Raw genomic sequence first — 14,932 nt, forward strand, 5'->3', positions numbered from 1 at the left:
AAAAGAGTAGCCCACTGCTAAATTAGGGACGGCTGACGCAGATAGCCCGCGTGTAGCTTTGCGCGAAATTCAAAACAAATCAACAGTTTTAATTTCACAACACTTTCTTTACTTAGCAACCAAACAATGGTTTTTATTTCTCGCAACGATATCTTTATCTGGTACCATACAATAGTTTTTGCTTCAAACATTATCTTTACTTTGTAACACATAATGGTTTTCCTTCACACAGCTAACTTTACTTAGGCACCACACAACGATTTTAATTTCAGAATATTACCTTTACTTTGTAACACACAGCAGTTTTGACTTCATAAAACTAACTTTACTTTGTAACACACGACGGTTTTTATTTCACAAAACTAACTTTACGTTGTAACACACAACGGTTTTTACTTCACAAAACTAACTTTACTTTGTAACACACAACGGTTTTTACTTCACACAATTACCTTTTCTTTGTAACACACAACTGTTTTTACTTCATAAAACTAACTTTACTTTGTAACACACAACGGTTTTTACTTCACACAATTACCTTTTCTTTGTAACACACAACGATTTTTTACTTCACACAACTAACCTTAGAGTTTACACTCTATGTTTTATTATATTCAACTATATTTCACTGTCAATCAACAGTTTTACTCCCAACGTTAATTTTCGTTTAGTTATGGTTTTTACTTTACACAAGAATATAGCGTGTTATTTATCAAGTAAAAATTATTTGAACAGAACAAACTATAATACGTACAACAGACAGTTCTTGTGCGAAAATGTTAAATAAAATAATAAAACGAAAATCAACGTTTTTTTTACTTGCACATTCATTTATTTATAAAAATTAAAAAAATTAAAAAGATATACAAGTTAAAAGAAACATAAAACACTACATGTTTCGGTGGAAATAATTCCACCATCTTCAGGAGAATAAACCATGAAGTACACATAACATTGCTTATAAACCTAAAGTATGTATAATTAGCACATTTGTACAATGGCACCATTTACAACAATAAGTTCCAAAAATTTATTTCGGTGGCTCCTGGACCTAAATCTCTATTTAAATTCATTTTGTTTTAAACAATTTCTAAAGATTCTCTTATATTTAATTCATCTTTTTCCGTTAACTGTTTAAAATTTTTTATATTATCCCATTCAATAATATGTGTAAAATTCGCCACATGTTCCGCCAAAGCCGATTCACCAGTTTTTAGTTTATCCACAGCATTTTGATGTTCTTTTACTCTAAATTTTAGGTTCCTACTTATCTGTCCAATATAACTTAGACCACAAGTACACGAAAGTTTGTATATACCACATTTATTCCTCAATTCAATTTTGTCTTTCAAACCATTAATTATATGACTTAATTTTAATTGAGGAGTAAATGTAACTTGGCAATTCAAGTTTTGCCTAAACACATTACCTATTTTTATTGACCATGGTTAAACATGAAACAGCGAACTAATTGTTTCTACACTTATCCGTCTACGTTTTGAACAGTTGTCAGTGATTTCAAAGTGAAAGAAACGCCCCCCCCCCCCCCAGTAGCACAGCGGAAGGTCTGCGGAGTTACAACGCTAGAATCCGGGTTTCGATAACCGTGGTGGGCAGAGCACAGATAGCCCATTGTGTAGCTTTGTGCTTAGCTTCAAACGAGCAAAAAAATAGAAGAAACGGTTACTTCCTCTAGTTACTATGTGTGAATTTTGTGTTTTTGTTTTTTATGTAACAAATCCAGACTCAAGACTTTCTGTTGGTTATTTCTTTTTTTGTTCTAACATCTGAAGAACATAATTATTTAAATATAGTAGTAAGATCATGTAAAGTGTATAAGAAAAACCTCAACTAATTAAACAGAATAACTAGTTTATCATTTCATTTGGGTTTTAACACAGTACTTCTAAATCGGGTTAATTAACAATATTTTGAGCTTTGTTTAATTCAACGTTTTCTACGTCAATAAAATTGTAAATTTCAGCGTGAGGCTCTGCCTGTTCTTAGATTTGTCCTATGCCATTGAATTAGACAGATTTCGAGGGGAGGAGATATCCCCCTTTAATGTTGGCGATGGGAGAAAATTTTGCATGATATTAAGTAGTTAATGAAAGTTAAAAGAAAAAACAATCAGTAACATTAGTGCCACTTATTCTGCAAACACCTAAATAAACATAGATTCCTTGCGATTGGTCAAGAACAGTTAAAACACCATGAATGTTTAGAGTTTGGAATATCGTTGTAAAAAGAGGAATTAACATAAAAGTCGACAAATTTGATTCCCAGCGAGAGTCCAGCCTGCGTCCACATTCGATTTTAAATGCCAATTCCAGATTCTCGTAAACAAATAATCTTAACTCTTGTTTTCGTTTCTTGAAACTATGGACTATACATGTCATTCCGTTGAAAACGGGAAACAAAAGAGAAATGGCTATAAGTTCATCAAAAGATTTATTTTACGGAGAAGGTAGTTCTATTGAGTTTCTTTAAACGTTAGATAAAAACTATAGAGTTACTCTACGGATTACCCTTCTTACAAAAAATTAACTTTCTTCTTTTTACACGTGATATTCTCCCTGTATACATGTAATTCATCTTGTTTTTTTTCTTGTCATATATTTAGGCTAACGGATTTGACTTGAAAGAGAACTTGGAAGCCTGGAGAAGCTTGCCATACGCAGCTCCGGTGTATTACCCGTACGATACGGCAGGATTAGCTGGTTATCCTTTCGCTAATGGGTATGTTTTTGAAACGTTTATTTTTGTCAGATTTTGCTGGACATGTGTATCGACTTTTAAATTATTAATAGTTTTTGTAACATGTACAATTGCAGGGCAGATCTACCACTGACATTATCATGTGAAGTTGTGTACCTTCTGGGTAGATCTAAAATTGTCATTTATCATGTGAAGTTGTGCACTGCCTGGGCAGATCTACCATTGACATTATCATGTGAAGTTGTGCACTGCCTGGGCAGATCTACCATTGACATTATCATGTGAAGTTGTGCACTGCCTGGGCACATCTACCATTGTCATTATCATGTGAAGTTGTGCACTGCCTGGGCACATCTACCATTGACATTATCATGTGAAGTTGTGTACCTTCTGGGCAGATCTACCATTGTCATTACCATGTGAAGTTGTGCACTGCCTGGGCAGATCTACCATTGTCATTACCATGTGAAGTTGTGCACCGCCTGGGCAGATCTACCATTTTAATTATTATGTGAAGTTGTGCACCGCCTGGGCAGATCTAACATTGTCATTATCATGTGAAACTGTGCACCTTCTATACAGATCTACTATTGTCATTATCATGTGAAGTTGTGCACTGCCTGGGCAGATCTACCATTGTCATTATCATGTGAAGTTGTGCACCTTCTAGGCAGATCTACTATTGTCATTATCATGTGAAGTTGTGCATCTTCTGCGTTTTTCTTAGCTACATGACACGGTAAGAAAAACGCAAGAAAAAAGGTGTACAGCAATCTATATCTGGCGTAAGGCAGCAGTAGCATATAACCACGTATATTTTCTTCCAATCAAAGTATATTTTATATTAACTCATCAGTTCGAATGACAGGAAATTTCGCGTTGCAAGCACAAAAAAACGATTAAAACTTGAAACAGAAATTATGATCATCAGTGTACCGTACACTTCTCGTATATTGTTAATATTGTTGGTTTCTTTATAATGTGTGTAAGAGGAAGAGAGAAAAATATATAATTACTATAAATGGGCTTACTTAAAAGTTCATTAAAATGACAATATCTCTCGTCAACTACTTCATTTAACAACGTTTCTCAGGTTCATACTTTTCGACTGAAGTTGTAATTTGAGATTGAGCATTAAGAAGGGCACATTTTTGTACTGTAGACAACGGCCATGCACAACGTTACTAAATTTTAAATCGATATAACTACGAACGTAATCTGTATGACCTGGAAACATAATAATAATACGACACTTATAATAATCAATATACTGAAATTTTCTGGGCAAGGCGTGAATGGTTGGCTTGCAGGGCTGCGTATCGGAAGGTCGAAGGTTCGAGCCACGATAAACCTCTGATAACGCTCCACACTTTCAGCTGTGGGGGTGTCATAAACAACTGTGAAAATCAGTCAAGCTGTTCTTTAAGAGCATCCGCACAGTGCTACTAACTGGTTTCTCCTCACTCTAGTCAGACGTTATAAATTAGGGACGAGCCGCAGGAGTCATTAACCTAGCCGGTTGTACACAAGTGTTGCATAAGGTGCCGTTCAGGTTAAAATTATTAATACCAATATTGATTTTTTACTTAAATTACGTTATACATGCTTTTCAAGATGACAGACGTTGGTACGTATACAAACTAAAACCTTCTGTAAATACACCATTATTACTGTAAAATCTTTAGGATTTAATCAGTGATTTCCCCTCTTTTTTTTGCATGTGTACATTTCTAACCTGACTAAACTGATTGCTTATTTATTTGTTGTTAAGCGCAAAGCTACAGAAAGAACTATCTGTGCTCTACCCACCGCGGAGGGTGTGTGTGGCTAAATTGGAATTATTCCATTGCCTCAATACTCCGGACGATGTTTCTATTTTATACTCTTATAAACATTTTTTTACACTTCCTTATGAGTAGATACATTGTTTGAAGGTGAAAAAGTGCATTTCAATTTTCATGGTCATATTGATACTACCATATTTTACACGGTCGGTTAAGCGCAATTTACAGAGTTGCCTAAACTATTAAGTTAGTACACATTTTGACTCACGATCTGGATAGTCAACTCCGTGTTAATCATGGACTAATGCTAAAGGAAATCGAGTGTCACTTGGCAGGATTATATGAATATGTTGTAAAAGACACTCACGAACAGTCGAGTGTCACTTGGCAGGATTATATGAATATGTTGTAAAAGACACTCACGAACAGTCGGTAATTTTTTGACTGGTTAATAGCTTTTCCCTAGAATGCAGAGAACCTTTCGTATAGTATTTATATAGTGTTTAGGAAATACAGTACTTATATAGTGCTCAAGACATATAATAGTTACACAGTGCTCAGGACATATAGTATTTATATAGTGCTCAGGGCATATAATAGTTATATAGTGCTCAAGACGTATAGTACTTGAATAATACTCAGGAAGTACAGTAGTTATACAGTGCTCAAGACATGCAGTATTTATATCGTGTTCATGACATACAGTATTTATATAGTTCTCAAGATATATAATATTTGTATAGTGCTCAAGACATATAGTATTTATATAGTGTTCATGACATACAGTATTTATATAGTTCTCAAGATATATAATATTTGTATAGTGCTCAAGACATATAGTATTTATATAGTGTTCATGACATACAGTATTTATATAGTTCTCAAGATATATAATATTTGTATAGTGCTCAAGACATATAGTATTTATATAGTGCTCAGGACATATAGTAGTTATATTGTGCTCAAGATGTATAGTAGTTGTGTAGTGCTCAAGACATAGTACTTATATAGTGCTCAGAACATACATTATTTATATTGTGCTCAGGAATACAGTTTTATATGGTGCTCAAGATATAATATTTATAAAGTGTTCAAGACATATTGTACTTATATAATGCTCAGGACATATTATATCTATATAGTGCTTAAGACATATAGTATCTATATAGTGCTAAAGACATATAGTAGCTATATAGTGCTAAAAACTACAGTTTCTGTATGGAGCTAAAACATATAGTTTCTGTATGGAGCTAAAACATATAGTTTCTGTATGGAGCTAAACCATATAGTTTCTGTGGATGGAGCTAAACCATATAGTTTCTGTATGGAGCTAAACCATACAGTTTCTGTATGGAGCTAAAACATATAGTTTCTGTATAATGCTAAAAACATACGGTATCTATGTAGTGCTAGAGGCATATAGTTTTTGTATAGTGCTCAGAATATATAATATTGTGTTTATACAGTGATCAGGTATTTATATAATGCTGGCATGGTTCTCAGGAGTTCAGTCCTAATGTTATGTACTCTAATCTTGTTTTACACAATATATACAATAATATAATTTGGGAAATTAGATGTCTGTTCGTAGGGGATGGACTTGGCTGAGCCACGTTTTTCTCACGGTTAACCCTAGGTAGTTCTAACCAGAGTAAACATTTATAAACATTTATCGGGTAAACATTTATGTCCCTGAAGGTGCAAATATATAAAAAAAGTTGTTTAGAAGAAAGTTTTATGAAGAAACGTTTCTAATGTGAATTCGATAGTCTTTAGTTTTAGATCGTGACTTGAAATACCATAACTCTATATATTTACTCGATTTTTGACACAGTCTACTAGAACAATAATATCATTTGGAAAGCGGATGTCTGTCTATTGTGTATGAACATAAAGAAGAAGAAATTCGCAAAAAACAACAAATAATTATACGTATAGATGTTAGGCATAGCAAGAGCGACTATTCTCGTGTAATGCTATAATATCAAAATGATTTTCTAAAAATCAGTTTATGTCGTTTTATGAAAATATAAAAAATATGTTACAATAAACATTAAGCATGTTTGAACATGTTTGGTTTTTATTTATTTGAGTTTCCCGTAGATTTAGTGGGTAATTTTCTGACATTTTGTTGATAAGTTCAATGTTTTGTTGAATTCTGAGAATTCTGTTAACAAGTGCAAAAACATGGTTGACTATTTCAAACTTTTGAAGGAGGGGCGTTATAAAATCGTTCTGCTGTTTACAGGTGCATGTACAGGATGGCTGATTAAAACCGCTGAAGGTGAAATAAGTACTTACAGTATCAACATTGCCAGAGATGGTTTTTAGTTTTAAAACAACTTCTAGAAAGAGCACATCTGGCCAAATATTCGATTTTGTGCGGTTAGATAAGAGTGCGAAATGAGTGAAATACCCCAACTTTGTCGAATTTCAACACGTTCTACTAGTTCTACTCCATTTTAGAAATAAATTTAACGTTTAAACTTTGGTTACAAAGCAACGTGTACCTCTATTGGTGACGTTGATAAATATTATCTATGCTCAAAATTTAAATTTAAAAGACACCTTCACCAAGAGTACCCCCCCTATCTTTACTCACACCAACACTAGAAAGGCTGATGGATTTTTGTTGTGTAACTTAGGAAAATAACTATTCGTTTGTTTTCAAATTCGATGACGGGGAACCCACTTTGAGACTAGTACCTGATGCTGACAAAACCTTGTCGAAACGTTGTACATTTGCTGTTATGTTAAACTTATATTAAAGTTTTTCTTCATTACCCATTCAAGCCGTCTCCAGCCATTATTATTCGTTTGTTTGTTTTTAATTAAGCAAAAAGCTACACAATGGGCTATCTCTGCTCTGTCCACCATGAGTTTCGATACCCATTGGGGGCAGAACACGGATAGTCCATTGTGTTGCTTTGCGCTTAAAACAAACAAAATAACTATTCGTAGCATATGCCATTTTTTATTAACAATCACCCTTACCCTCAACGTTTTGGATATCAACATATCCTTGTTTTGTTGTTGTTGTTTTAGTGCAAAGCCACACATTGGGCTATCTACTCTCTGTCCACCTTATGGAATCGAACCCCGGATTTTAGTGTAAACTTACTGATGACTCATCGGAGGACATCCAACATACCTTCAGCTTAAAAAGTCGTGGATGTAATTAATGGATTTTTGTCTAACTGTATGTAATGACCTGAAATTTAAAATACGTTATTTCTACAAATAACCAAATTTGATCTAATACGTGGGGACTTTTAGGTATATGTATATTTTTCACAATCGACAGGAACGTATAGCAACTAGTGTTTTCAAAATTAAAAGATGCTAGAACCTTAATTAAACATAATTAATTCTAACACAAGGATCGCTGTTAGAGATACATATTTTTCTCTTTTTACAATTGACGAGATGTAGTTAACGGCTTTTAATCAATTAGTATTTACTTTCTTTAAAATTAAGAGATACCAGATCTTCATTTAACCAAATTAATTCTGGCGTGTGTTCACAGGAGCACTGAGAGACATAACGTATTTTATAATCTATTGTTCTGAACCCAAGTTTACTGTTTGAAAAAAAAATGCATTTATAGCTTTGTTGTTAGCCAGTTAGTTTAGGGATATGAGAAGTACGTATGTACGAGAAAATAAGAACGTATGTGACTGTTTGGCGTTATTAATGAATTTAGACCTATCGTTAGGTTATGAAGTCGTTTAAGTTCTAGAACTTAAGATCAAGAAATGAAACCTTTCGTGTTATTTGAGTGGTTTGGTTTGAATTTCGCACAGAACTACACACGAGGGCTATCTGCGCTAGCTGCCCCTAATTTAGCAGTGATAGACTAGAGGGAAGGCAATTAATCAACATAATCCACAGGCGACTCTTGGGCTGCTTTTTTACTAACGAATAGTGGGATTGATCACAACATTATAACGCCCCCACGGTTTAAAGGGCGAGCATGTTTAGTGGGATGCGGATTCGAACCCGCGAGTATAGCGCCCTAACCACCTGGCCATGCCAGGCCCTATTTGAGTAGACTAGACTTGTTTCCTCTATATCGAATAAGCTGAAAGAGCTCGCCCAACAATAGAAGCTGTTAGAACAGTACTTTATCAGAGATATGTATATATGGAGTGACGTTTCTATAAATAAATTAGTTCCTATGTATATATATGTCACTATATCTTCTCTCATTCTTTCTTTCAAGCAAATTAACTCTCTAACTATTTGGTTTAATAACCTAGACGGTCATTTAGTAATGTTTCAAATTTATGAAAATTAATCCTTTTATTTAATTTTAATTCCTCGTCCAATTTCCTTCTGAAGTTTTCCTCCGAGTTTGAATTGATCGTCAATCCCGGCAGACATTGTTTTTGATGGCAAGCAAAGTCTTTATGTCTTTCATATCCCAGAAAACGTGAATGTATAACTAACTTATAAATACTTAATGCAGTTAAAGTCTACGAAGCGAAGATTTACTGTTAAAATCTGACCCAATGATACACAAAAAACAATTTTGGAGACTTTTGCCCTTCTTTTCATTTAACAAGATAAGTTATCCACTTAAAGGTAATGTATTGGCATGGTATGTATGACAAATGACGTAATACAGTTTACAGTGCACATATGTAGAGCAGGTTGACGGATTAGTTTTTTTCATTCCTATAAACAGTAACTATGAAAAAAAAAAGAGTTTTCGCACTGATATAAAGTGAGTGGCTATTAAAACGCGAGGGTAGAACAAGTGGATTACGTTAGGAAATACATCATAAGATTAAGTAAGACTTGAAGCGTTGGCTTTGAAGTTCACGCGATGATCACGTGGTCACTCTAATATGTCACGCCACACCCACCTGCAAGGAAAGCCTTATGCGACCCACTGCATTCTCGGATAATTTTTTACAAGTCTAGATGCTACGTGAGTAACAGAAAATGATAACAAAATGACAGTAAATGAATTGTAGTTAGCACCTTTCTAACGTTTGTTCTTCCGTGATTGATATGATAGTGTTTTTCGGTGTATCTACTTGTAGCCACCTGGTGGGTTACTTGTGAATACACTCTTTGTCCGACACCGAAGAGTTCTACTCTTTTTCTAGACACACTGACTGCGCCTTCAAGTGTCCCCTGGTGAAACAGCGGTAAGTCTACGGACTTACAACGCTAAAATCCGGGGTTCGTTTCCGCGGTGGACACAGCAGATAGCCGTTGTGGCTTCTCTTTAAAACAAACAAACAAGTGCTTGTAAGTCTTCGTAAGTTCGTTGCTCGAGTATAACATGGATCAATGCCAATACCAGAGCTATGCTAGCCTAACTTGTAACAAATTACGTACTTATAAATTAGTGATAAAGTGATGAAATAAATGTATAAAATAGGCCAAACATATATTCTGTAAATATTTCATACGAACATTGAAATTGAAAAAATAAGTCAAAATCTGTATTTAGTAAACAAATACTGTTGCCTTTATATAACTTCGACGACTTTAAGTTTTTTTACCACAGCGTTCTGGGTGTACTAATTTTTCGACAGTTGATTAGCACAAAGAAGTTCCTCGATTAAAGCAGCATTTGTGACTTTCCTTTCGTCATTAGTAATATGTTTTACCTTTAAACAATAGAGAAAACGATTGACTTTAATATATCTTTTTCATCTGCGTTCATCTTTTTCATCCCTTTAGACACATGGAAACCTTAACTTGCGTGATAGTTAATAATTCTATACTAGCAGAGATTCGCAATAGATTTGTTGTCAAATTAGTATCTTTATTGAAAAAGTACTTCTTTAAATACTAGATTTTTAGAATAATACATAATAATTCTAATCGCAGACTCCAAAATCCATAAGTACATTTGTCTTAGGCCTAACATTAGTTAAGCCTTTATTAAGTACAGCGTATATTCGTTAAAAAGATGGATTAACTCTGTAACTTGTATACATTTTATTTTTGTTTTAGTTTAATTAGGGCTAAACTATACCGTACCTAGTACTATCAGTAAATAAACCTATAATGTTTTCCCACGACCTAAGGTTAGACCCTTTTAAAAACTTTGATAAACTTTTAGTATGTTGTTATACAAAATGTCTACTAAAGTATATTTACATCCGCATTTTGTTTACATCTGATGAAATGAAGTGCGTGCGCATTTTCAAAAACTGAATATTATTATAATACATACAATTATGACTACGGCAGAAACTACATTGATGGGCTCATTCATAAATATAAAAATGTCTCTGATCAATGTAACATTTCCAAGAGACTATATAAGACTATTAAATTTTACATGTAGTATCGTTGTCCAAAGTCTTTTTCTTCTAGATTATGTTATACACGTAATCAGGAAGTCAAATATTGAATATCAAAGGCACATTTATATGAAATATGTTCCACACTTTTGGTGTAACGGTGTGAAGGGTAATGTGGTTTATCATTCAACTTCAGTTGTTTGTTAAAGCACATCTATTCCTAACGAGTTAATTTAAACGGAAGCTCCATAACAATATTAATATTTCAATAGGAAACTCAGATTCGTTCCTATTCTCAACCCCCAAATGTTGGCTTTCCATTCTCACACTAATTGTTTTATCCGGTGTTTGTTATAAACGATGAAGACGTGCTTGTGTTATTTTACGTAAGTGCTACACCTGATTTCCATTTAGACGTACTTGTAGGTAATGATAAATGGCTTTTACGTGGAGCCGAGCGTTTACCAAAATACATAATTCACACTCTCACTGAACTGTAAAATTAGTAGGCTTAGCGTGTCGAAATGAATATCAGTGATTTTATTCTCCAGAGTGAAAGAGGGAATTACTTCAACGCCCAGCGCTTCTAAGTAGACTGAAGCACAATTCAGAAGGAAGACAGGGACGTTCTCAACTGGAGGATATATTAGCTTTCAGGCCTGATGGAGCGTGGTTTCAACCGCAAGTGGGCGATATTTCTAAATCAATTTCAAGGAGCACCGACGCTTGCTGATAGAGTAGATTTCCGGTGCGTAGCTGTAAGCTCATCATTCATTGGTCCTCACTTGCAAGAAAAAAATATATCTTCACTGTAGCCCTTTACTGAGTATTAGAAAGCAAACTTGAGCAGCGAGGCATAACTACCTGATTTATGTGCAAGAAAAACTAAATGCAGCAAAGCAACGTTACAGACGTCTGCTGGTTAAAACAAGGATAAGTTAATCAATGCATATGGGTTGTCCAGTGAAACGTGTTTTTTTTAAGATTCTTTTTTAAGTAGATCAATAAGATTTTATGCCTGCTCTGACGCCACATGAATATTTATTTCTTGTCTAATATGATTTTTTGTTTGCTTGTTGTTAAGCGCAAAGCTACAAGATAGGCTATCTGGACTTTGCCCACCTTGGGATCGAAATCCGATTTTTAGTGTTACAAGCCCCCAGACTTTCCGCTGAGCTTCCGGGGGGAGGGATATGAATTTTTGGCACAATTTTTCCTTTTCATAGCTTAGGCTTAGTTTTGACAGAAACCTACTCGACTGTTTATATTCTATACTTTTCTGTAATGGGTTAGAATTCTAATCCATACATATAATGGGTTAATCCAATCCGTTCTGATAATGGGTAAGAAATGTGATCCATACAGGCAACTGGTAAAAATCCTAGTACGTATAGATAACGGGTTAGAATCCAATCCGTGCTGATAATGGGTTAGAAATCTAATCAGTGCTGGTAATGGGTGAAAATCCTAGTACGTATAGATAAGGGGTTAGAAATCTAATCCGTGCTGGTAATGGGTGAAAATCCTAGTACGTATAGATAAGGGGTTAGAATCCAGTTCGTGCTCGTGTTGGTTATAATTCCAATTCATGCAAATAATGGGTGAAAATCCAATCCGTGCAGGAAGTGGATGAGAATCTTAGTTCGTACAGATAACGGATTAGAATCCAATCTGTGCTGATGTTGGTTAGGATTCCAATTCGTGCAGATAATAAACTAAGATTGTAATCTGTGCAGATAATAAACTAAGATTGTAATCTGTGCAGATAATAAACTAAGATTGTAATCTGTGCAGATAATCGGCGAGAATACTCGTCTCTACCGGTAATGAGTTAGTATCCAATCCGTGCTGTCAATGGGTTAGAATTCCAATCCTGACAGGTAATGAGTGAGAAACCTAGTTCGGACAGATAACAGGTCAGAATCCAGTCCGTGCAGATAATGAGCTAGAATCCCAATCCGTGTAGGTGATGGGCTAGAGTTTCCAATCCTTGCGTGTAGTGAGTGAGAATCCTAGTTCGCACAGATAATAGGTTAGAATTCCAATCCGTGCAGATAATGGGTTAGAAACGCGATACATTCAAACAAAATTTTCCGAAATGCATAACCAGTTCATTAAACACACTTATAACAGTTATTAAATTTGTTTTCAAGTTAGCTGTTTCATATTTGACCTATAAAGTTTTGGAATCTCTAAGAGAAGTGACGTTTAACACTATAATTATTCAGAGGGTCCATTTTCTCAACTATTTTTGCTTCTGGGTGTATTACTTTTTTGGCTAACATTTGAAAACAAAAATACCATCATTAATTCAACTAATTACTGCTGGGACCCCTGTGTGTTATGCATAGAAAATTAAAGATTTTACCCACTTTTTCGGTTTTTTCTTCTTAGTCTGTGTTGTAACAAGCAAAAGCATAAAATTGCTCAAAAAAGCCAATATGTAAATCCAACAAATAGTGAACAATATTAAAACTAATCCAAAATTTTAAGGTAAAAACGAAAAAATAGCGGAAGATTGGTTCACATAGAGTATGAAATCCAGAGTTTCGAAAAGTTGTACCTTAAGTCATGTTTCAAACGTTTTTATTTTAGAGTATACACCCTGTAACAGAACCTATGAGTTAGCTAATGCAATAGACAATGACGTCATAAAATCAGAAATTTTCTAAGGTTGTAGTAAAAAAACGCTTTTTTATATTTCAGTACTCTAAAGTTTGAGTCATTTCGAGATCCCATTCCATTCCAATGTGTATTTTCTGGTGCGTATTTCATAATAGTAGTCATACGATACGATCTAGATATTGATACCGCGATACGATACCTATCTAGATACAGAAGTTTTACTGACGGTTTGTTACAAAGTTTGACAGACTTGTCTGTAATTTATTATCTGTATTACTAGCATCAAGTACTTATTTAAGTACTTCACACTTTACAGTGCTCTTTCAGATTCTCAGGTTTGATCAACTAAATGGCAGCTGGCAAGAGAAGTAAAATAATAAAAGTTGATATCCGTCTATCTATTTTGTTATTGTTAATTTGTTATGTTACTTTACATGTAATGTTTTTGATAACAGAAATGAAGACAACATGTAGTACTCAATGCTCATCTTTATTTACTGAATCATTAATTTTTAACAAAAATACTTTATTAGAAATTCTGATTTTTTCTGTGCAAAAGAGTTATAATTTTACTGAAAGCTTGCCAAATTTCGTGAAGATGCATAAATCGTATCGTATCGAACAACGTATCGATACAATCGTATTACGGCTTCACGTATCGTATCGCTGTATCGCCACACCTTTAATATCTTCATACACCAAATTTGGCAAAAGTTCCTGAAATTTAATTGGCACACAATATGAAGACCAATCACCTAGTCGGTCTCTTTTTACCCTTTTTAGGCCGTCGATATGTTGGCTATCAAGTAAAGATAGAACCAGTGATATCTTAACACTTACTGACATGAAGTCCCATAAGAAGAAGGTACCACTTATAATTTTAACACTAGAATTATCGGTAGGTCCATATGGCCCCATATTAAACCCATTATTTAAAGCTACCTATGCTCCCAATTGCTTGTGGGCCCATGACTTTGTTGGTTACAGGTTCCCTGAAAATAATTGAGTCACTCAAATGAAAAATGTAAGGAAGAATGTCATCAATGTTTTAATTAATTGCACTAACTCCTGGGGTCCTTTACGTATTTTACGTAGAAAAATAATGTCACCCTGTTTCGTACTTAAGATTTTTGTTTTATAAGTGTTATTTTATCTATTGCGTCAGTTATTTTACCCACTAAATGGGATATTTTACCGTATACACACATTATACTGTGTTATTTGTGCTGTTATTTTACTAATTTGATGCGAGCTGTATTATTTTACAACACCAAGTGAGTTGTGTTATTTTACCTGTACTGCGTGATCTGCTATATTTACCTGTGGTTTGTGTTATTATTTTACTTATATTGTACGAGTTGTTTTTTGTACCTGTTCTGGGTATTTTGTGTTATTTTATCAATAGTAATTTGTGGTATGTTACTAATACTGAATTGTGTTATTTGACCATTACTGTGTCAGCTGTATTATTTGACCAGTACCAAGTAAGTTATGAACTATGTTATCTTACCAGTACCAAGTAAGTTAAGAACTATGTTA

General features: G+C 34.3%; 1 protein-coding gene across 1 annotated transcript in view; it reads left to right on the forward strand.

The window, feature by feature from the left end:
- Positions 1-14,932, forward strand: part of LOC106470234 (iroquois-class homeodomain protein irx-3-like) — a 29,223-nt gene that overhangs the window by 9,452 nt on the left and 4,839 nt on the right. Inside the window, exon 2 of the mRNA XM_013930777.2 lies at positions 2,624-2,739. Coding sequence (XP_013786231.1) covers positions 2,624-2,739 — 116 coding nt within the window. The remainder of the gene's footprint in view (positions 1-2,623; positions 2,740-14,932) is intronic.

The sequence above is a fragment of the Limulus polyphemus genome, unplaced genomic scaffold, assembly GCF_000517525.1.
Source record: "Limulus polyphemus unplaced genomic scaffold, Limulus_polyphemus-2.1.2 Scaffold3894, whole genome shotgun sequence".
NCBI classification, from domain to species: domain Eukaryota; kingdom Metazoa; phylum Arthropoda; class Merostomata; order Xiphosura; family Limulidae; genus Limulus; species Limulus polyphemus.